Source organism: Tubulanus polymorphus, chromosome 6 (genome assembly GCF_964204645.1).
Source record: "Tubulanus polymorphus chromosome 6, tnTubPoly1.2, whole genome shotgun sequence".
Taxonomy (NCBI): Eukaryota; Metazoa; Nemertea; class Palaeonemertea; order Tubulaniformes; family Tubulanidae; genus Tubulanus; species Tubulanus polymorphus.
Window position 1 is genome coordinate 13,493,835 of NC_134030.1, and position 25,960 is coordinate 13,519,794.

General features: G+C 29.6%; 1 protein-coding gene across 1 annotated transcript in view; it reads left to right on the plus strand.

The window, feature by feature from the left end:
- Nucleotides 1-8,069, plus strand: part of LOC141907757 (TRAF3-interacting protein 1-like) — a 43,748-nt gene extending 35,679 nt beyond the window's left edge. Inside the window, exon 10 of the mRNA XM_074797499.1 lies at nucleotides 1,312-8,069. Coding sequence (XP_074653600.1) covers nucleotides 1,312-1,468 — 157 coding nt within the window. The 3' untranslated portion in view covers nucleotides 1,469-8,069. The remainder of the gene's footprint in view (nucleotides 1-1,311) is intronic.
- The last annotated feature ends 17,891 nt before the right edge of the window (nucleotides 8,070-25,960 follow it).

The window sequence follows — 25,960 nt, forward strand, 5'->3', positions numbered from 1 at the left end:
CAATTGCAAAGTTGTAGCTCATTACATGCTCTATGATTGTGGTGAGTTTCAATTTAATTGGGTTTTGCATATGGTTACCAGGGGGCGTTGAATAGTAGAATAACGTAGTATTTCCAGATTAGATTGGTAAAGAGGCATATTTTGTTATCACAATCAATTAAAAAATCATAGCTGCTGATATGTTCTATGATTGTGGTGAGTTTCAAGGTCATTGGTTTTTGTATATGGTCATCAGGGGGCGTTGAATATTGAAATTGTTAGATTGTTGAGCATTTGAAACCACTTCCCAAGTGGGCATGGTGTCCCTGGACCCCTAGTTTTGTCACTTGGTACAATGTGGATTGAAGGTGTAAGGAGGATTACCTCTACTGTTTTTGATGTTGGTAGGTCATCCAAGATAGCTGCAACAGTTATGTGGCTGTTTTGAATAGCCAATTTTGAGCTTGTTACTAAGGTGTAGAGTTTGGACTGATTTTCTTCACATTTGAACTGTGGATATATGATGGGAGGAGGATGGGCCCCATCATTTTTGACATAGGCCTATGTAGGTCATCTAAAGCAACCTAATTTCTTTATGTTTAATTTTGTTTCTCAATCCTGCTCTACAATCTATAGTTTTTTTTACTGATTTTCGTATGACTTGGTATGTGTATAAAAGGCAGGAAGAGGATAATTCCTATTATTTTTTATACACAGCTTTTTATGAATCAAGTTGCAAGGAGATTGTTATTGCCTGTGTCAATCTCTCCCCAATTATGTTCCCATTCTTCAGAATGCAGTCTGGGACTTTCGTTTAAGGAATGTCCTTATGTGATCCGTTTGTCGATTGATAACGCCACTTCAGATTTAGTGATAGACATTTAAGGTCGTTTGGAAGCCAATTAGTTAGAAATTTTTTGAAATTTCACATTAGAAAGGGTGTCTCTAAGTTGGGGATTAAATCTGGTCGAAATTTAAGCTTAGTTTTTGTTGTGCCTTATCAGAAAATGCTCTCCAAGCCATCACACTTCACATTTTGCCCATGATATAGGTGATAGTGATTGACAGAAGTACCATTCTAAAAAAATATACTTTGTCCAAAGCAAACAGAAAATCATGGTTTTCCAATGAAGGGGTATGGATTATTGAAATTGTTGGATCCTCAATTATTCCAGTACCACTTTACAAGTGGCATGGTCTCCCTGGACCCCTACTATTTGAGTGGATTTTGCTGCTTGTAGAAATTGCCTCATTTGTATGCTGAATACAATCCGCATCAAAATTCGTTGATCTTTAATCTGTTAATAGTTGATAAATTCTTTATTTTTACAGTATTACAGATAATTCCGTTGAGCCATTGAAAGCGCAGTTGAAAGATTTGGACCAAACTATCAGTGATCAGTTCATCCAGATCGCAGCCGTCAAAGCTAAAATTCTAAGAAACGATGAAAAAATCAACAAGATGTTGGGCAGCATAACAAAATCCTGAAATTATCTAAATTATCTCTGAGTTGGATAGAATCTCGACGGTGTTAAGATATAATCTGATCAAGTCACTGAGCTTAGCAAAATTGAGTTCGTACAAAGAATAGTCCATTCTTAATGCAGCCGCCAATCAATTGGATGAAGCCTCATCAACTCAATTATTGTGGGAGTCCCCAACGAATGGAAATTGAGCAAAAATGTGCATCCCATTTGTAGTATTCTCAATGGCTGTACATGTATTAGCAGGGTAGTCTGATTTACTATGTTAGGCTATAGTGCCATGCTAAAACTTAAGTGCCCTGCAAAAATTTGTTGTCCTTTGCCATACGCATATGCGTTATACATCTGAAGAATTTAACCATTTAATCATGAATATACTTAATTTTAATCAGTGTATACATGTTGTAAGTTGAGAAATTAATACTTCAATGGCAGTCGCTAACTGATTGGCTGCTGGTTGGAACATAGCCAGCAATCACCAAGTACCTGGTCCTGAGTATTTCTTAGTCGCCAGGTACCTTGTTTCCTGTCTTTAGAAGATACTTGTGCCACCCAAGTGCAAACTATTACTATAAATACTAATTTCACAAAATAAATGCATTGGTGAGTCAAGGTTGATTGCTCAACCTGCTCTCCTCTCAAAGCAAATATACATTGGATGTGGGTGAACTGGAGAGAAATAGTTAAGGACGGTGAAAAAGTGTTTGAAATCAAGAGTACCTAGCCCAAAAATTATTTGTAAAATCAAGTGGATGAGCAGGGAATTCATTCAATTGATTGATTGTTGGCTGCATAAGTATGAATCGGGTGGGATCTAAAAATATTTGTTATACCCCTTAATTCATTATATAGAATATGACCCTCACTACTCATATAAAGAAGAAGAATAAAGAATATAGCTAAGCTATATTCAGAAGGTGGAGAAAGTCATGTGAGTTGGTGAGGATTAATAGTCTTGGGACTATAACTGTATAGACGGGTTTATTTGTTGTGGTAATCTCTGTGATAGACACCTACACTGATCATTTTGTTGGCATCTGCGGAGTAGGTACATACTAAAGAGGATCTAATTACAGATTGATACCTTGTTTCTTCACTATGCTGAGCTTTAGAAGTTCACCCAGCCAGCCGCCTATCTAACACGAAAAATACTTTTTTGTGGTCGGTTCACGTAGTTAACGACCACTTTGTTATCCTGTTCAAATGACGTCATGTTGTCCCCTAGCTCAGTCAAATTCTTACCGTTCAGTTTTCTCGGTAACAACATAATGTCTACACTTTTTGCAGTATACAACTTATTTGTACTATTGAATGTTAGCTCAAGTTTATTGCTCTGTCCAATATTTCCGTCATTTGATGTGAAAAATTTACAGAATTCCTTGAAAGATTATAGCTACACTATGGCACTTATTGACGGCACGGCACTGCTATGTCGAGCGCGCTGACGTGATTATGGAAATCACACGCTCTGATTGGTTGCTTTGGGAATGGCAGCACTTTTGACATAATTATGGGAAACCACCCTATGATTGGTTGTCACTAGTCAAAGTGCTGAAGTGATCGGTTCTACAAGTTTAGTCACTTATATACACGGTAATCGCTTTCTAGAAGGCAGTTTTTTTATCCTGACATGGATTTCATTAAATTTCGCCCATTAGTTTGTCTGATGCGTAACAGGCTAACACGCGCCGCCGATGTATGAGGGTGCTGTTTTTACTATCATCACTGAATGTTGACTGCGTGCATACAAACGGCGTGCTATACATAGCAGACACGAGGTGCTATTGCGCTGACGCCGCGACTATACGAATTTATCATCTTGCCGCTGTGAGTTAATGAAATAGACAAAATAATGTAAGAATAACATCAGGAAGTGATTTTGATTTTTAGGCCATCAGTACATTGAGCCTATATATTACTACACTAATTGAGCGAATACTATGGTGGCTGATTCGGGCCATGTAATAAAAAATCACAGACGTTACATTTTTTTGCAGCAATAAAATGAAAATTACCTGGTTAAAACAAGAAATAACTGCAATAAAACGGGATTTTTCGTTTTATTGCGCGATAAAACGAGAAAAAAGCGTTATATTGCGCGATAAAACGAAAATTACCACGGCAAACGAGAAATAGTTGTTTTATTGCGCGACAAAGTGAGAAAAAGTCGTTTTAACGCGAGATAAAATGAACTTTTTCGTTTTATTGCTGCGTTAAAACGGAAAATGGAGAAAACGGAATTTGTTCTTTCATTTAGTCACAATGTAAAATGAATAAAAAAATCATTTCAATGCGTAAATTTTTTGGTTTATCGCGCTATTTTTCGTTTTAATGTGGCAATAAAACGAAAAGTTTGTTTTAATGTGGCAATCAAACGAAAAAGTTTGTTTTATCGCCCAACAAAACGACTTTTTCTCCTTTTTAGCGTGGTAATTTTCGTTTTATCACGCTATTTTTCGTTTTAACGTGGCAATAAAACGAAAACATTTGTTTAAGTGCGCGATAAAACGATTTTTTGTGGTTTTATTGCGCAATAAAACGACTTTTTCTTGTTGTAAGGAGTAATTTCTCGTTTTAATGTGGTAATATTCGTTTTATTGCTTGATTAAACGACTATTAGTTGTCTGTAAAAAAAATTGCACCATTTGTGATTTTCTTTTTTTACATGGCCCAAATCAGCCACCATAGAATACAGATGGTTTCCAGATTAAAGGTTTTTTTTTGCTGTGCAAGCTGGGCATATATTCATGATACAAATCGTGCATTCTAGCGTGCCAAATTTTGAGAAAGGGCCTCATTAAAATTTACATCAGGTTTTTCTTGAAAATCTGAACGCAAAGCTGTCAGGTTTAGAAAGTCAATCAGAAAGCATCGTCTCCTCTATGATTGGCTTAGCCGCAGAAGTCATCAGGTGTTCACGTGATTCCGCGGTAACGACGACTGTTTAATTTTGGGGTTTAATTTTAAGATTCAAAATTGTATTTCAAGATCGATTCCTGTGATACACCATTAGTCAATTTGGTTTTGAGAGGAAATTAATTTGCACTTCTGAATCCTAGACAATTGTTCGGGAAAAATAGCTTTTTCTCAAATCGGATATACGACCTTGATATGCAAATTAGCCATGTGCACGAATTGCCTATTCACGAAAATTTTATTCCGCAAAAATGTCAAATCCAAGTCAATTTTACTTTATTGAGCAAAAAATCCAAATTCATCAAATTCCAATTTATTTTATTCTACATTCAAATGTATTCACTAGACGATCAGTAAAGATTGATCTGAGGTATTCGTTCATGCCAGCCCCAGTGTCACTGTTAGTATTGTTACCTATAAAACACAGCCAGTCTAATGAAAACTTTGTCATTCAAATGTACTGGGGCAGGAGAACCGACCACGTTTGAAGTTTTCTAGTTTAATCGTGATCAATTGTACCATAATATAAGCTATAGAAATGAACTGATTACAAGTTCATTTTTTAAAAGCCTTAACAGTGTTATTAAAGGGAATAACATAAAACATAGGCTCTACTCAATATTTGGAGCCGCGAGGATGTGGATGCATGATCCGATACATCTTTTATATTGTATTTTTCCAAAACCGGAAGTAAGCAACACTCGCCTACCGTCTGATGTCAAGTTAATCAATTCAAATTCAAAATTATCCAGTGTGGGTGGTCGTTTACACTATAGACAAATAGTCGCGGAACTAAGTCTCCAAGACTATCGTTCTCACATTGACGAGGCTTCTGATGGCAAATCAACAAACTTATCAGGATTTTTTTTTCAATAAATTAAACTCTGTACAGAGTTCATTGAGGCTACAGTCAAGCGATACCTGGCTTTTTCAAAGTTGAACACAAGGGCCCAGCTCAAATACGATGATTTTTATCTAATGGATGATTTAAAAGTGCATTTTGACTTTTTCTTGGTTTCGTTCATGGAAAGATTATTTTTACATTCATCAATAGTAATTAGAAATTACAATAAATTTATATCTTCCAGCCCTCTTTGAACTTGACCTTATGGCTATGAGGCCAAATAGTCAATAGATTTCTGATGTTCCGAAATCTTAATTATAAGCTGTTTTGTGTTCACAATTATATGTCCCTTTACACTGCCATTATATTCCGTACAACCCCAAATATTTCATCCTTAGAGCATTCTCCAGAGTGTCATAGGCACATTTAAGTTATTCTGCTATGCAGAACTTTGTTTTGATATTCTTTGTCATTCTAGTTGATACAATCACCGTTGGCTGAGCCTATTAATATACAAATGGAGTTGATTTGGTCTTTGGGAAAAATTTTCATTTGCATTACCTAAAATTCATCCTGGACAATTGCGCATGGGTCGTGAAAACTCGGTTTTTCTCATATCCGATTGATAACCTTAATATGCTTATTAGCCATGTGCTTGAATTGTAAGATCAATCAAATTTTATTCTGCAAAAAATCAAATTCATTTTAGTTTTATTTCAAATCAAATTCAAATCAATAACAGGAAGGGAAAAGATTGATCTGAGGTTTTCTTTCCGATCTATGCTACTTAAAAAAAAGGTTTTGATAGTACTGTATGAATTATGTAGTCCTGTGCAGCGGCGGATACAGGGGGTGCACGTGCAAATCCTGAAAACCTAGATCTTCCCCTGCTGAGTTAATCATCTTGAGCGGGGAGTGTTTTGACAAATATTACCCGCACATTGCATCATTTATGAAAAAGCAAATAGGCTGGCCGTAGCGCCCATTGGGGCACTTGTATCAAAAAGATAAATACCACTGGGCAGGCGTTAAATTTAGTTAATTTATGTCGTTTTTATTAGCCCACTTAGGACTTACTTCCTAGCAGGCTGTTGTGTCTGCTTTTTGTCCATTTTGTCCGTCCGGAAATGGAATCCCGATATTCTGGGAAGTTTTGATGCTTCACTGGTTTGTCTTGATGTAGGATTAATGCATGTATTTGCTCTGGACACATTTGCAGCCCAAATAACTGGCCCAATCAGATTCAATTTGGTGATCTGGCAGCCATTGCTGTTCGCCAAGATCAGCACTTTTGACACCTTTTTAGGACTGAACCCATGATCCTTTATTGAAGTTTTTAAAGTAATTTTTTGTAGATGCTAATATCAAGACCCTTGGTGTACCGGGTATATGTATTCCATAGGGCTCAACATTATGAGAAAAATTTTAAGATGGCCGTCCCATGAACTCTTTCCTGCCAAAAAGAAAAAGATCATTTTCGGCCTGAATTCAGAGACCTTCAGTTTAGTGTACTCTATGGTTTGCCTTTTACTGTTGAGATTTGCTCTGGGTATAATTTTTCAAGGAATTTGACTTAATTTATCTAAAATTCAACACTTTAGTAGGTTTACACCTATCAAATTGTTCATTTGAATGCTGGTTACCCTGCAGGTGGCTCCTGTGCCACCATATTGTGCAGAAGTTGCCAAAATTTTCATCCTGATGCTGAATTTATTGCATTCACCCTTGGTGGCTGGCTATTTTAGCAGGGGGGAGGGCTGATTGGATTACCCGTAAACTTTTTTTCTTTTTCTTTGAATGTTTCTAACTTTCTTCATTGATAGATAACAGTTTAAAGTTAATCATTTTACAACTTAAAAGCTCAATGAAGCATGTATTCACGAGACTAAAGCAAAATATGCTATGAAATTCTCTAAAGTCAAAATTCTGGAAAATTTCATGATTTTCATTTCTTTCAAGAAATGACACCCAACGACCTTCAGATCAATGTTTTGGGTTATAAAGTCTATTGCGAATCTATTGTAGATGGCAGCACTGCACGGGTATAAATAGTATCGGTTTAACACCTCTAAAAGTAACTTAGAACACATTGCTAAGGGGTGCTAAGGGCTTTGAGATTGGAGGGGTCTTGTTTGACCCCCAAAAACATGCCTTTGCCGTTATCTGACCACTCCATAAATTTCGGAGGTCATTCTACCCATCTATAGTGTTCAATAACAGTACTTTTTAAAAAACTGAGAAATTTAAGATTTTCCCCGAAATTCTTGTAATATACCAATACCTTAACCAACACCGAGAAACTGGCATTAGTATTTTAATATATATGGATAGCTATGCATATTTTGTAACCACATTTAAATGCAAACAAATTTAGATACCAGATCTATGTATCAATGATTCTAGTTAATGTTTGGCGTATTCTTTGCGTTTTTCTGGTTTCCTTTCTGAGTGTACAAGGCTTTTTGTAGATATTGTACTTAAATGCATGTAAATTATTTGTATTGTAAATTTGTGGACAGTTGATAATATTAATTACAATTTCAATAAATCTATTCCGTCCTATTAAAATGTGCTCAATGTTTGAATGCATTTGTTCATGCGAGATTCTCAATTCCTGGTATGGTAAACCTCGCCATACTCGGACACAGCCATCTCCGACTTTCGACTAGCTCTGACCAAACCGAACCATTTTCCTGACTTCCTAATGTATTTTCCTATCATTCCATGGGAATTCAGTATTTATATATACTGATGTAAAAGAACAGTAGGGCAACCTGAAAAAAGCAAAGCTTGTAGTATCAGGCACAGTAAAAGTCGGAAACCATTGAGATTGCTTACGGTCGTCTCTTTCTTTTTAAAATAACACCTCACTCGCTGGCGTGATGACGCATTGTACATCTTTTACAATTCAATTCAATTAATGTTTATTGTCTTTTAAATCAATATTACATGACCATAAGTGACAAGAATATTAACAAGATGAGGAAGAAAATAGAATATATATATATATACATAACTGTTATAACAAAACGTCTAATAGCACTTATATTTACAAATTCCACATGTATAAGAGGTAAAAGGTAATTAATACAATAGATGATTGATGGAATTATAATGTCGTCTTGATGAAACCCGCATAGCAAAAACGACCTAGGTCTTTAGCTAACTTAGTAAAATTTTTCTACAAGGGGGGCCCTTAGAGCTGAATACTTTGGGCACTCCATCACAAAATGTACCTCAGTTTCTACTGTATCACATAGGGAACACTTCCTGTCTACACGTGGGATGTTAAAATGTCTCCCCCTTTCTATCATTAGTGGGTGGGCACTTAGCCTGAGACGTGTAAGGGCCATTCTATAGTTCCTGTGCATGTCGAGTAGTAGGTATGGTTCCATTTGGAATCCTGTTTTTACCAATCTAAACAACTCTAATTTGTTTGAATTTCCTATCAGATGATTCCAGTATATTTTAAACCTCTCCTGCATTATGTGCCTTAACCTTATTATTGTTGATTTAGAGATGTCAGAGTTTTCTATGTACAACGATTCATGGCTAATATATGAGAGTAGAATATATATAAAGTGATTCCATTCTACTTGTTTCCATGGCAGTTCCTTAACACTTTCGTAAATTGCATTTACTAAAGTACCATTTGAGCCCTTCATATGTTGCCAGAAATTGATAATTCTAATATAGGCTTCGATGTAAAGCGGGTACTTCCCCATTTCCCCTAAAACTGCCATATTAGTGGCTTTCCTATTTACCCCTAAAATGAATTTACAAAACTTGGTAAGCAATTTGTGAATATGTGTTTCTTTCATGAGGGTTGATTCTAGGCAGAACTGGTTGTTTTTCGCTATTCTTTTGGCAAGTGTTGTAGAGGGCAGCCATATCTCGCAACCGTATAATAAGATTGGGCTGACAAGAGTGTCAAATAGGTATAATGCCGTGTTTGGCTTACAGTTTTGTACCCCGATCATTTTCTGGATTGACAACATTGCCCTGTTGGCAGATGCAAAAAGGTTCTCTTTGGCTTTCTGGAATTTACCATTCAATGAAAATATAAGGCCAAGGTATTTGTATTCTTTGACCAACTCGAGGTATGAGTTTCCAAGTGAAAAGTTCAAATTGATAGGTATATTTCCTTTTTTACTGAACACTACTACTTTGCTCTTATCAGTATTGATTTCAAGTTTCCATTTTTTACAATATAGATCTAGCCTTTCAAGACATTTCTGGAGTCCTTCTGGGGAGTTGGACACTAGCACGAGGTCATCGGCGTATAAGAGACAGCTAAGTAAGTTGTCGCCGATTTCTACAGGATCACAGTTAACATCGAAACAATTAACAATATCATTAATATACAGGTTAAAAAGAAGCGGACTTAAAATGTTTCCCTGCTGTACACCTATTGAAGACTTATATACATCTGACATCTGATACTCATTCACCTTGAGACACCAAGTCATTCTATTGTACACGCTTTGTAAAATAGTCATGATGTGTTTTCCAAGTTCATAATTCTTTAATTTATGTATAAGACCAGCATGCCACACTGAATCGAAGGCTTTACGAAGATCGATGAAGCAGGTGTATAAGTCTTTAAATGATGCCAGTTTTTTATCGATCATTTGCTTCAGTACGTACATGTGGTCAGTAGTTCTGGAGCCTGGCATGAAACCTATTTGGTTTTTTTCAATTAGATTATGTTTTTTGACAAAATTTTTCAATCTATTGTTTATGACTAGTGAGAACAAGTTGCCTAGGCAGTTATTCAGTGTTATCCCCCTGAAATTATCGGGGTCATTTCTATCTCCCTTCTTGTGTATTGGTACGATAAGACCGTTCGCCCATTGTTTTGGAAAAACGCCGCTTGTGTACACTAAGTTGAAGAGCTTCGTAATGGGCCTTAATATTGTTTCTCTACCATATTTGAGTAGCTCGTTTGTTATTCCATCCAAACCAGGGGCCTTAATTATCGAAATAGTCTAGCACCTTGACCTCACTTCTGAGATTTCTAAATTGTTTGTTGTTCAAAGTGTTTAGCTTGTGGTCAGAAGTAAGACCCCCATTAACAGCGTTACGTGTATCATCAGTTTCTATGCGTATGCCATATCCAATTGGGCAATGATCGGACAATTCTGAGAGGACGTTATGTACATGAAAATATTCAACCCGATTATTGAGTTCCTCATTTACAATACTAAGGTCTACTACGCTGCTTCCGTTCCACTGGTGACAGGTGAACTCACCAAAATAATCACCACTTGTTCTACCATTAAGTATAACCATATTATTTGATTTACATAAGTCAATAACCTGCCTCCCTGCTGTATTACAAACCATATCCTTGCTTTTTCTTTGGGGGATAGCTAACTCGTGTAGGGTGGGTACTCCCTCTCCAAGTTGTGGTATAAATGCAATATCATGAGGGTCAATCCCGGGAGAAACATCGAGTAATTTACTAGTTCGGGCATTTAGATCGCCCATAATGACTATGTCCCCGAGTGACAGATATTTAGTACAACCATTTTCTAGTAATTGAAATGTTTCATCTGAGTTTTTTGAGCCAAATGATGAGTTTTTTGGGCTTAGATAGCTTGCACCAAGAAAAATTGGCTTCTTGTTCGGTGAATTAGATGTGATTTTAAGCCAGATTAACTCGGATGTGGCAATTTCAATTACTTTGACATTACATATGTTTGAGACGCTGGTCTTACACAGTATAACAATTCCCCCAAAATTTCGTTTAGCATTTTTGCTGATCGCTCTAGTAACATGAGTTGTGGAGTAACCAGGAACATGGATATTGTATTCATCAGATGTGTGAGTTTCGAGAAGACATACTATATCATAGCGATTTATGATAGAAACGAAGAGCTCGTCTTGTAACTTGTTGACGTGCTTCGAGAATAGACTGTTAATGTTCCAGCAGCATATGTTCAGAGTCATTGCCAGTTTAGTATTTTCTATTTCTGGTGAAGAGGTTTAGCGCACGGCGGACTGAGGTACACAGGTTTCTCGCAAATTGTCTTAAGCCACTTGAATAATCGATGTGGACGTGGTCCCTAAAAAATCTGCGGTTGTCGTGGCGACAGATTGTTACATTATTGTCCGATGCGGCAAGAGATTCTATGGTCGCGTTAAGGAGTCTGCTCTGCGCAGCCCAGATGCAATCGTCGAATCGCGGTGGTACCTGCGAGATGACCAGTTGCGCATTCGGATAAGTCGATTTGGCGGTATTCACTAATTCTATCATTCTGTTGACGCACATTTCCGCATTGCCTAAGTTCTTGATATCGTTCGTTCCAACGTGAAGTATAACACACGAGGGTTGACGGTGATCATTATTTCTCACGCAATTTATAGCCTCGGTAATCGTAAAGGCCGTGATCTTTGACGCATAGCAAGAGTCAGCCACAAACTTATCGCAATCCAGCGCTCGGGTGTTCGAATCCCCGATGATCAGAACCTCTCCCGTCTTTTTTCGGTTGGATACGCCGGGATATGATCTGACACTGTTGCTTACATGGTAGTAATTAGAAAAGTAGGCTTTCAGATCAGAGGGCGAGAGGGCGAGACACCCCACTCGTCACCACAAGAAATTTTTTTCCCTTATAAATGGGGGAGAATGAACACCAACCAGAAAACAATAATGTCATTAAAAATCAATATTATTGTCAATATTGTAAAAAATACATCGATACATCTCATAAAACACGACATGAAAAAACTGCAAATCATATAAAAAATGTAATAGATTTTGAAACTCCAGAAAATTCTAATGAAAGAAAAGAAAGATTAGAAAATATGAATGTGGATGAAATAAAATGCGAAGTTTGTAATGAATTTATAGTAAAAAGGAATTATAATAGACATCTCGAATCACAAAAACACCACCAAAATTTGAGTAATAATGTTTTAGGAAAAGATTATTTTGACGATAAACCTCAAAAAGTAAAAAAACCAAATTCAAAAACTAAATCCATTTCAAATAAACCTTACATGGAAAATGTTAGAAATTATATTGATTCACTAGAAATAAAAGATACAATTGAAATTTTAGAAACATTACATAGTAAAATTGGTCCTGCAGCTATTATATTTAGATTTTTTAAAGGTACAACAATAGAAGATTATAGTAAATTTAATGAAATAATAGAAAAAATACTAGATTTGATAACAGATGTTGAATATCCAAAAATTAGTATCTCTGGGAAAGTAAGTTTTATAAAGTCAGAAGAAAAAATGGATTATAATATTCAAACACTCTCTGAAGAAATAATTTCAAAAACACAAATAAAAGAGAAGTTAGAAAAAATATTTAATGAATTTAAACGTCATATTGAAGAAAGATATTTTGAGGGTTCTGGCTTAACATTGAATGAAATAATATATTTAGATTTAAATGTTTATAATACAAAAAGAAATAAAACATCAAAAAGTAATAAAATGTTTAAAAATGATTCAAACTTTACAACAGAAAAGGATATTAAAGCATCATCTTATATTAAATTACCATTTATAACAAAAGCAGTAATAAATATTCAAAATGAAGATAATAAATGTTTTCTATGGTCAATTATTTGTTGCTTACATCCAACACAGGAAAATGTTTGTAGAATAACAGATTATCGGAAATATGAAACATTATATAAAATTGATCAATATCCAGTAACTATAAAAATGATTCCTAAAATAGAAAAAGTTAATAATTTAAAAATAAATGTATTCGAATTAATGCAATTACCAAAGACAAAAGGTGAAAATATTAAAGATTATACATTGGAAGCTTTATATTTAACAGAATATTATGATGATGAAAATGCTATAGATTTGTTATATTACAAAAAAGATGAAAATGAACATTATATGTGGTTAAAACAAATTGATTTATTCTTTAGAACAGAAAGTGATCATCATAATAAAATTTATCTATGTAGAAAATGTTTATCTAAATTTATGACTGAGAATACATTATTAAAACATAAAGAATTATGTGATAATAAAGATTTTTGTAAATTAATAATGCCAACAGAAAAAGATTATAAATTGAAATTTACTAATCATAAATTTAAAAATATTGTTCCATTTGTAATTTATGGGGATTTTGAATCGTTGAATAAAGAATTAACTGATCAAGATAGAAAAGAAATATATAACAAAAAACAATTATTAAAATCAATGGATAAAGGAAATGAATTAAATGAAGACACAATACAAGACCCACCAATTATAAATACAATTAAAAAAGTTCATCAAAGAGCTGCTGTTTATGGAATTTATATAAAATCAAATTATCCCGAATTATATGAAAGTCAATATATTTCTTTTAGAGGTGAAAATGTAGTTAATGATTTTTGTGATAAAATGATTGAATTAGAAAGTGATTTTGCAAAATTATTAAACAAAAATAAAAGAATAGTTATGACAAAAGAAGATGAAATTGATTTTAATTATGCAACTCATTGTTGTTACTGTGAAAAACGTTTTTATTCATTTGATAAAAAAGTTAGAGATCATAATCATTTAAATTCAAAATATCGTGGAGCTGCTCATGAAGATTGTAATTTACAAGCTAAGAAAGTTAATTTCGTACCAATATTATTTCATAATTTATCAGGATATGATACCCATCTATTTATAAAACAATTATCAAAGAAATTGGGTGCAATTAATCAAGAAATAGAAGAATATAATGTTATAAATGGTATAAATGTAAGAAAATATGATTTTAAACTATTAGCTAAAACATCTGAAAATTATATTTCATTTCAATTTGGTTGCATTAGATTTTTAGATTCTTATAGATTTCTAGCAAGTTCATTAGATAATTTATCAAAAAGTTTAGTTGATAATGATTTTGTTATAACTCGATATTATTATCCAAATGAACAAGATTTTAAATTATTGAGATGTAAAGGCGCAATTCCTTATTCATTTTATAAAACACATGATGATTTTAATGTAACAGAATTATTAAAAGATCAATTTTATGATCAATTAAAAAATGATTACGTGAAAGATGAAGTGTTTAATAGAACATTAAATATTTGGAACCATTTTAAGATGAAAAATCATGGCGAATTAGTTGATTTATATTTAAAATCAGATGTTTGATATTGGCTGACATATTTGAAAAATTTAGAGAAATTAATTTGAATCATTTTAATGTTGATCCTTGTTAATGCTACTCTAGTCCTGGTTTAACCTGGCAATGTGGTTTAAAATATACAAATGTAGAATTAGATTTATTAAAAGAACCAGATATGGTTTTATTATTTGAAAAATCAATTAGAGGTGGAATTAGTGGTGTTATGGGAGATAGGTATTTTAAAGCAAATGATGAATATAAATTATTATATATTGACGCCAATAATTTATATGGTTGGGCAATGATGCAACCTCAACCACATAAAAATTTTATATTAACAGAAGTTGAAAATGGTGATAAAACTGATTGGGAAAACGCAATTGCGAGTTTAAAAGATGAAGCACCAATTGGTTATTTCTTTGTAGTTGATTTAGAATATCCTGAAAATATAATGTTTAAAACAAGAAACTTACCTTATTGCCCAGAACATTTAACTGTAGATGATAGTTATTTAAGTGAATACCAAAAGAAAATAAAACCGAAAGATCATGTTTTTACAGAAAAATTAATACTTACTCAAAATAATAAATACAATTATATTGTTCATTATAGAATGTTAAAATTTTATCTAAAACAAGGAATGAAATTAAAGAAAGTACATAGATATATTGAATTTAATCAATCGAAGTGGTTAGAAAAATATATAGATTTCAATACTCAACAGAGAACCATATCAAAAACAGATTTTGAAAAAGATTTTTTCAAATTGATGAACAATAGTTTTTATGGAAAAACATGTGAAAATATTAGAAATAGAAATGATATTGAATTAGTAAATAATTCTGAAAGATTAAGACATTTACAATCAAGTCCTAGACATTTAGGAAATAAAAGGTTTGAAGATTATTTAACCGCGGTAAAATTAAAAAGAACGTCCATGAAATTTAATAAACCAATATTTATAGGTTCAACTGTTTTAGAAATATCAAAATTATTAATGTATGATTTTTATTATAATGTTTTGCAACCACTTTTTGGGGAAAAGCATATTGAAATATTATATTTTGATTCTGTAACAGCTGACACCCCAATATTATTAAAATGTAATAATAAAATATTGGTAAGAAGAATTTCAGAAATAATTCCAAAACAAAATGAATGTTATATTTGATGGATGGAAAAAATTAAAGAATATTATTAGACATAAAACAAATAAGAAAATCTATAGAGTTAGAACTAAATTAGGATTTGTAGATGTTACAGAAGATCATAGTTTAATTAAACGAAATGGTGATGAAATAAAACCAACTGATATAAAAATTGGAGATGAATTATTACATAAAAGATTTTTCCAAAGAATGAATCATATGTCATTTGATGAAATAATTGATAATATTTATAATATAGAACCCGAAACATTGGAAGAAAAAGAATATTTTATCAAAGGATTTTTCATGGGTGATGGTTCAGCAGGTGTGTATAATTATGTTTGGGGTAATAAATATTGTTGGTATTTATGCAATCAAGACTTAAAATTATTAGAAAGAATTAAGAAATTCTGTGAAGAAGTTTATTCATATAAAACATTTAGAATCATGGATCATATGAAATCATCCGCGGTTTATAGAATATTTGTAAATAATCCTAAAGATTTTGCTACAAAATATAATGATGAATTCTATATTCATGCAATAGTGAAAAGTAATACTTCAACTAAAGACAAGATAGTTCCAGATTATGTATTGAATGCAAAAAATAATTTAAGAAAGTGGTTCTTCATTGGATTCTATGCCGCAGATCGTTCAAAAAGGTTCCAAAACCGCAAAACAATATCCTTTGCTCAAAAAGGAAAAGTTGCTATATCAGGATTGAATATATTATGCAGTTCATTAGGATTTAATATGAATATAGAATTAATCAAATCTAAACCAAATTGTTTTAATTTAAGGCATGTAGAAAAAGAATTAACAGAAGAAGTTAAAGATTTATTTGAAATATATAACCCAACTGACTATGTTTATGATTTATCAACAGATGACGGAACATTCAATTCTGGGTTCCCATTAATCCAAAAAAATACCGACAGTTACATACTAAAAATCAAGACAAATGATATAACAAAAGACTTAAAAACATTAAAACATTATTTTGATTTTAGCAATTATCCCAAAGATCATGAACTATTTAGCAATGATAATAAAAAGATTCCTGGTAAGTTTAAAGATGAATTAGGAGGTGATGAAATGATTGAATTTGTTGGGATAAGAAGTAAAATGTATAGTTACAGAACAAAAGATCATGAAGCTAAAAAGTTAAAAGGAATAACAAAACATGTGGTTGATAAACATATAGAATTTCAAGATTATATAAAGTGTTTATATAACTCAATTGTAATGAAACACAAAATGAATTGTTTAAGATCAGAAGATCACGAGATGTACATTGATGAAGTTGAAAAAACTAGTTTAAATCCATTTGATGATAAAAGGCATATTTCAGATGATGGTATAAAAACATTACCTTATGGCTATTAAAACATAAAATCAATATCATCAAACTCGAAATCACTATTGTCTTCTTCATTTTCATATAATTGTTTAGGTTCTTCTTCTATTCCATTTTTTTCATTTAAATAAAGTTCTATCTTGTTCCACATTTCATCTCGCTCTCTTTGTTTCTTTTTGTTTGTTAATTCATCAAATAGAATTATAATATCAAGGTTTAAATAATTTACAATCTTATTTAAAAAGAATTCATAATTTATTGAATCTGTTATTCTATTTTCTAAATGATACATTAATATTTGTTTGAATATTTTTTTTATATTTTCTATATCTTTTTCTGTTAATTTAGGTTTTTCATAATAATCGTTAAATAATAAATATAAATACATTTTCTTTTGTTTTGTGTTAAATGTTGATGGAATAATTGTTTTTATAATATCTTTTTTAGTTATTTCACCATTTTCATTTTCTATTATTTTCATTTCTTCAAGCCATTGCATATATTCTGGTGTATGATCTTCTATAGAAAATGTTTTAAAAATTTCATCAAGATAATTTAATTTTGGATCTATGAGAAAATCTCTAGTTTTTTCTTCACCCCATAAATTCCTTTGCCATCCACAATCAACACAAAATAACACAGGACCTTCTTGTCTTAAGGTCGTATAATAACATTGTGGGCATTTTTGTTTATAAATTATTGGTAATAGATCTTCATTAAGCTCTTGGTATTTTCTTACGTTTTCTTTATGTTTTATTGTTCTATTATGTAGATTTGAATTACTTGATGTAATAATCAATTTACAATATTTACAATAATATGTTTTTCTTGTTAATTCATTATATTGTTTTCTAACTTTTCAACTGTTTCTTCATTATCTGGTAACGTTTTTTCATATTTTATTTTTTCTAATATATTATTTTTTCTTTCATTGAATTCAGTTTCAAATTTATTAGAAATTTTATCTATATGTACTTTACGAAATTGATGATTCTCCCAATCTTCTATATTTTCGGGGTTATATTTTATTTGACAAGGCTCACAGAAATGATCTTTTATTTTATCCTTATCATAGAATAAGAAAGGTCTTTTCCAAATAATTTCAGGTTCAACTTCAACAGAATTATTATCAACATTAGCCATTGCACCATTAATTCTACACTTCTCTGAATGTTTTTTAACATAATTTCTTGAGAATAATTTATTACAATTTGGGCAGTTTAGTTTAGGGGGTTTATAATTTTCTTCATGTTTTTTCATATGTCGAGCCATATTACTTTTACTTCGAAGTTCACCACAAATTTCACATGCTATCTTCCATTTATTAAGGAAAAATTTTATTAAAATTAATTTTTAGTGATGAGCGGTAATTTTTTTATGTTATAAATAATGGTAGAATTAAAAGAATACAGAATATTTGTTGATTCTAGAAAACTTACAAATTATAAATCACATTATTTACTAGTACAATTAGATAGAGAATTCAAGAATTGTGTAGATTTAAAATTAGTTAATATAAGTTTATGTAATTCTTTTCATAATATATCGAATAAAAGTCTTGATCATTTAGCTTTTAAAATTCATGTTAGAAATTTGAATAAATGGTTTCATCTTTATCTAAAACCAGGATTATATAATTTAGAAACATTAGCGCAAGAAATTAATAGAAGAGCTCGTTTAAAAATGGGTGCAGCTGCTAGATTTGAAATTAAATTTATCAAAAGTGATAGTTCGAATAAAATAAGAATAAAGTTAACTAATGAACAACATAGATTTCTAGTAAGAAAACCTTTAGCTAAACTGTTTGGAATTCTCCCGGATAGAGATTATTCAAGTATCGAAACTTATACAAATTTAATGACTTTTACACATTTTTATATTTATTGTAATTTAATCAATCCTACAAAAACATTTGAAGCAACTAAAGATACAACATGTAATTCTAGTATAGTAAATATTTTACCATTAAAAAATGTTAAACAATTTGGAACGCAAATAAATTATAATTTAGCTGAATGTGATTTCAAACCTTGTATTCCTCAATTTAATAATTTTAAATTAGAAATAAGAAATCATAATGGATACTTAATTGATTTGAATAACTTTCCTGTAATTTATGAATTAGTTATAAGATGTAAAGAGTAATTTTTCGCCTATATAAATGAATATAACTGTTGGACCGAGTATATGTTTTGGGTTTGATTTTAAACGTGAGAAAGAAATAAAATTTAACATGAATGATGTAATTACACATATCAAAAATATTGCATTTTCTAATGAAACAACATTTGAGTATGAAACAACAATAGATAAAGAAACTTTAAATGTAGAAAAGATTACTAATTTAATTAGAGAATCTTTAAGATTTTATGAATTAGATGAAGATTTTATCATCGATGATATTAAAAAAATAATAATTGAAATATATACAAATGAAACTAGTAATAAAATAAATGTTGAATTAATCATCACTAAGATAACAAAATATTTTGAAGATAGTAATTTTTTTGATTAATAAATGAGTGATAATAAGTGGATAATAACTGGATTATATAATGGCGCATTACTATCAGTTGGAACTGTTGGTAATTCAATGGTATTAAAAAAAGTATTCAAAATGGGAAGTGTTAATGTTGATAGATTTGATATCAATGATATTTTGAAATTAACGTTAGCAGTTACTTTATCTAATTTAACAATTGATTATTTGGAAAAACAAAAATATATTCCTCCCATATAAATGCATAATTTTTTTGCTAAATAAATGGCTTCTGCAATTATAACTATTATAGGATCGGCAATTGTTAACGCTTTAGCATTTACTGGTGGTGGTTATTTATTTAAACATATTGATAAAAATAGTTCATTAGGAGAACAAAGAAGACATAACTTAGCGTTAGAGAAATACAATAAAGCTGCAGAAGAATATAGAGAAAAGAGACAAAACTATATGGATTACATCAATAAAGAATTATATGATCAGAAGATTTCACATAGAGATTTTCAATCAGTTGATGATGCAATGAGTTTATATAACGCAGTAACAAATAAAGAAAAATTACATCTATACAAACCTAAATTACCAGATTATTATACCCCAAGTAAAGAACAACAGAAATATGAAATAATTTGGATTTTAGGTGGAACAGTTATTGTTATATTTGTTGCTTATAAGTTTACTAATTAGTAATTTTTATTCTAAATAAATGGAAGATAAAGTTGATAGCATTGATATTATTCCTCATGATATAAATAAAACTAAATTAAAAACATATTTAGAAAAACAAATATTAGAATTTGAAAGTGACTTAAAGATAAAAAAGAAAAAATATTTAAAAAGTAAAATTATATATTATTTGATTATAAGTGGTTCGGTTACAATTAGTTCTGTAATAACATTTTTAGCAATATTCAGCCCATTAACACCTTTAGCTATTTCAATTGGTGTATTAGGATTAAGTTCAAGTGTTTTAACCGGTATAAGTTCAAAATTAAATATAAAAAGTAATAAAGAAAAAATTAAAACTAATATAAAAGAAATTAATAAATTAAAGAATACACTAGATTATATAATAAGTTTAAATGGCCATATAACAGTTGAAGAACAAGATAAATTATTAAAAGAATTAATAAATTATTAATTTTTTAGTTATATAAATGGGGTTTCCAAAAGCTTTCCAATATAATAAATCAATTAAATATAATATTCCGGCAATAGATTTTAAGAAAAATATTACGTATAAAAATGTAGTTTTAAATTCATTAACTAATTTAGAAATTTATGTTACTGAATCACAGTTTTTTATTTCTAAAATGGAAAATATATTTAATACATATGAAGTTACTTTTACTCGAGATGAATATCATATATATAAAGTAAAATCTAATATGAAATATTGGCAGAATCAATTAAATTTTGCTGTTTATTGTGCAACAACAGGATGTGGAATAAGTTGGAATGATAATTTAAATAACTTAGATAAAAATTTGAAGTATTCTGATTTAAAATTAATTCACACAATATTTAGATTTCACACATATTTTCAAATCAGAATTATATTAAATGAATTAGAATGTCCTTTACCCGGGTCTAAATATTTTAAAGAATTGGATAATAATATTAATATATCCAAGTTTTATAAAATATGTAATGAATTTAATATAAATATTAATTCCGATTTCAGAGCGCATGGTAAATTGCAAGGTGTTGGTGAACAGTATGAAATAAAAAGAATTGATTATATGCATAGAATTGGAGCTTATCATAATTATAAAATTGATAATAATAATGGTTGGGTTAATTTCATTTTAGAAAATGGTGAAGGTTTTACAAAATCAGGTATACAAAGAATAAATCAATCTATTAGAATTTATTTGATATGTATTTTAGGCGCTCAAGTTGAAACAAGATCCCCAATAATTGGAAATGATAACACTTCATTCGATGCGCAGAAACAGTTTAAAGTTTTATTTGAAGATTCAATTCATAATGATAAAAATAGATCGATTCCAGAAAACATTATAAGATATCAAAATTATTTAGATAAATCTCATGTAAGACTTAATTATTGTATAGGCCCTAATCTATTAATTATTTCTAATGATTTAGTATTAAAGATGGGAAACATAATTGGTTATAATAATCTAATTAAAACTGCAACAATAAATAATTCATTTGGATTAAATGATATAAATAAAAAGATTATTACTGCTCCAAAATTAATGGAAGGTGAAAAAAATAAAAAACACATTCAATCAACTGAAACTAAAACTAATAATATTAAATTGGATAATGATTCCAAAATAAAAGATTACAATACTACAGAAAATATTAAAACTGATAATATTCAACATGATATAATTAAAACTGATAATGATAATAAATCCCATGAAAATACTAAATTAGCTATAACTTGTATAGGAATTGTAATCGGAGGAATATTATATTTTAAATTTTAATTTTTTTTATTATATAAATGGATGTAGAAGGTGGAGAAGATATTGGAATGGATAATTTTGATGAACCTGACATAACTGATGAACAACCACCTGATTTTGATGAAACAAGTTTCAGTAACGAAAATGAAACAGCATATAATTCTAATTTAGCAAGACCTGATACTAATGAATATGTTAATAAAGCACGTTCAAGATTGGACATTGAAAATGAAAATCCAGATTTAATGAAAAAAGAACTAGAATATGACGAATTAACAGATAAATTCAAACCAATATTAGAAAAATCTGGATTCAATATAACAAATAAAGGTGTGAATTATTTAGTAAAAGATTTGAAATATTTAAATGGTGATTATTATTGGCATTTGAAAGATGACTATTATTTTAAGATTTCTTCTAATAAAAGTCTTGATAAAATAATAACAAAATCAACTTTTATTAAATTAGAACAATCTAGAATTAAGAAAATCAATAATGATGTTATAACTGTTGTTACAGAAGAAGAGATAAATCAAAATAGAAGAGAATTTAATCGAAGAAATAATGATTTTTTGAAGATAATTAATGAAAATTTTGAACCAGAAACAATTCCTAAAGAAGATAAAACTTCCAAAACTAGTACACCTAATTCAAGAGAAATTCAAACTAAAAAACTTTTACCGAAGGGATTACTTGATGCAACAGATCAACAATTAGAAGATTTAAATATATTTTCTGATAAAGCAATTAGAGAAATTATTAGTATAAGACTTGCATCTGATAAAATTGCGCATGATAAAAGTATAAGAGATTTTAAAATTAGAACTTGATAAAAGAATTAACTGGTAAAAATAAAGAAATAGAACAATTAAAGTCTGATTTAGATCATCAAGTAATTGATGAAATAGAATATAAGCAAAAAGAATTACGTTTAGAAAAAGAAATAGATGATTTAAAATATAACAAAGAATTACAAAAAGAAGAAAGAGATACATTGTTAAAATCATATGATTATAATATTAATAGATTAAAAGTTATTTTTAAAGATTTGTTGATTAAACCAAATCCTGAAATATCATTAAAAGACAGAATAAGATTATTATTTAAATTAGAAGGAATAACAATTCTTTCAATTCTAACAGCTGTAACTATGTTATTTACAACAATTGGTTTAGCAATATCAAATGCTTTGAAATCTACTCCTACTCCCAATAAACCAGATAAACCTCCAGGCAATAATTCTATACAAGATAAAGTTAAGGATGGTTTAAAAAAATTAGCAAAATATTTATGGGAACTATCTAAAAAATCTGCTGCAGCTTTACCAGGAGTTATTGCTTCAATTGTTGGTTTTATATTGAAATCTGCAGGAAACATTCTTAACTTTGCCGCTGAACATATTATTTTATTTTTAATTACAGTTGTAAGTGCTATTATTTTTGGGTTAGTAAACATGATATCAAAAAATATCAAGTAAACCATGATAAAAAATAAATAATTAATTTTTTTGTTAAATAAATGAGTGGGAGTTATATAAGTCCTTCTAAGATTTCTAGAATATCTAATGCTATTAAAGCAGAAAGATCACATCATATAATTACTCATAACCCTTCAAATATTAATCTCGATGAAACTTTATATGTTAGAATTCCTAGATTAACACAAAATACTTTTTATGTTCCAAACAGTATTTATTTATCAGCTGATATAAAAGTAACTGGCCATGATAACAATTATGTTGTTGATAATGTTGGGAGATATTTGATTAAAAAATTAATTATAAAGATTGGTCCAGAAACAGTTTTCTCATTAGATGATTATAATTTATTTATGCATTATAAAGATTTATGGTTAACTAAAGAAAATAGAAATAATATGATATTCCAAGGTATTCAATCGGTAAACCAAAATAAATTAAGATCTGAAGCCAATAATGCAGTAGTAGCTAATGACGTAGATAATTTGATTAAAAAGATTTATGGAAGCAAATATAAAATTCCATTAGATTTTGAATTGATAAATAATAATGCACCTTTATATAAATACGCAATTCAAGAAGATATTATATTTGAGATAACATTTGCTCCTGTAAATGAAATTGTATTATCTAGCGTTGTTAAAGATATGGGTTATAGATTATCGAATATATGTTTAGAATATAACACAGTAACTAATGAAAATATTGCTAGCACAATTCAAACTCAATACAATCAAGGATTTTCATTATTATATGATTATATTGATAAATTTAAAACTGTAACTATTAATGCAAATGATGAAATAATTAATGAGAATATTAACTTTCCTAGAAGATCTATTAAAGGTATATTAATATTTTTTACCATTGCAACATATTCTAATGGCGCAATAAATGTTGATAATTATTATAATCCTGAAATAACAAAAGTAGAAATAACTATCGAAGGAATAGCGAATAAAATATTTTGCCAAGGAATGAGAATGATTGATCAATGGCCAGAAATTAGAAAACATTTTATGAACGAAAAAGTGAAATCATCTGAAAATTGTAATATTAATCAAATTGATTATTATACTGGTAATAAATATGCATTATGGTTAGATTTTAGAACAACAGAGGATAATTCATTACATGGTTCTGGAAAAAAACTACAGAACACTAAAGATGGAATACAATTATTCATGAAAAAGAAAAAAGGAATCAAAAATTTTAAAATGCACATTTATATTATATCTGACGCGCAATTAAATATTGTAAATTCACAATTAGATAGTATTCAATATTAGAAATATAAAGTTAAAATTAAGGATATATAAATGGGTGGTAAAAAAACTCCTAATACTAAAGAACAATATTTAAGAAATTTATATTACAACCCTGAGAGTTCGGTTGCTTATTCTTCTACTAAAAATATATGGCGTAAAGTAAAACAAGATAAATTAGATAAGCTAATCCCACAAAATTTAGTTAAATATAAAGATATAAATGAATTTATGTTAGAACAACCAACGTATACAACACATAAAAAAATTGTTAGAAAATATAAAACTCGTAAAACTATGGTAAGTTATGTAGATCAACAGTGGCAAGGAGATTTAATTGATATGAAAAATCTTTAAAAAGATAATAATGATTATTGGTGGATATTGAATATAATTGATATTTTTAGTCGTTATGTATGGAGCTTCCCACTTTATAGAAAAGATGCTGCACAAACATCACATGTTTTAAGAAAATTTCTTTCAGGTGGTAAACTAAAACCAGAAAAAATTCAATTTGATGATGGAAAAGAATTTGATAATTCATTAGTTCATGGACTTTTAGATTTTCATAATATTAAATATTTTTCGACAAAATCGGATAAAAAAGCAGCAGTTGTTGAACGATTTAATAGAACATTAAGAACAAGAATGTGGAAATATTTTACAGCAAATAATACTTTTAAATGGATTGATGTTTTACCAAAATTTATAGAAGGATATAATAATTCTTATCATTCTTCTATTGGAATGAAACCTATTGATGCTAGAAAACCTGAAAATGCTGAAATTGTTTGGAATAATTTATATGGAGCATTTCTTGTTGATGATTTTGGTGAACCTAAATTTAAAGTTGGTCAAAATGTTAGAATTTCTAAGTATAAAAAGATATTTGATAAAGGATACGATCGAAATTTTACTAGAGAAATATATAAAATAAAAAAGGTAATAACAACTAAACCATATTTCTATAAATTAGAAGATTTAGATGGTGAAGAAGTTGATGGCTACTTTTACGAAGAAGAATTAAGTTTAACTACTGAAAATCTAGAACAAGAATATAAAATTGAAAAAGTATTAAAAACAAAAACTATTAAAAGAAAATAATATTCTTTAGTAAAATGGGTTGGATGGCCAGATAAATTTAATGAATGGATATTATCAAGTAAAATTAAAAATATATAAATGAATAAGGAATTATTTATATTTGAGCCTCATAATATGTTAATTTCTGGTGTAACAAATTGTGGAAAAACTTATTTTATATTAAATTTATTAGAAACTGTTTATGAAAACTAGTTTGATAATATAGTATTATTTTGTCCAACATATGAATTTAATCAAACTTATAATAGAAATATTACTAGAAATAATAAATTTATTATATTAGATCCTAAAACAGTAAAAGAAAATTTAGATAATTGTATAAAAATAGCAATTGATATTTATAAAGGATCAAA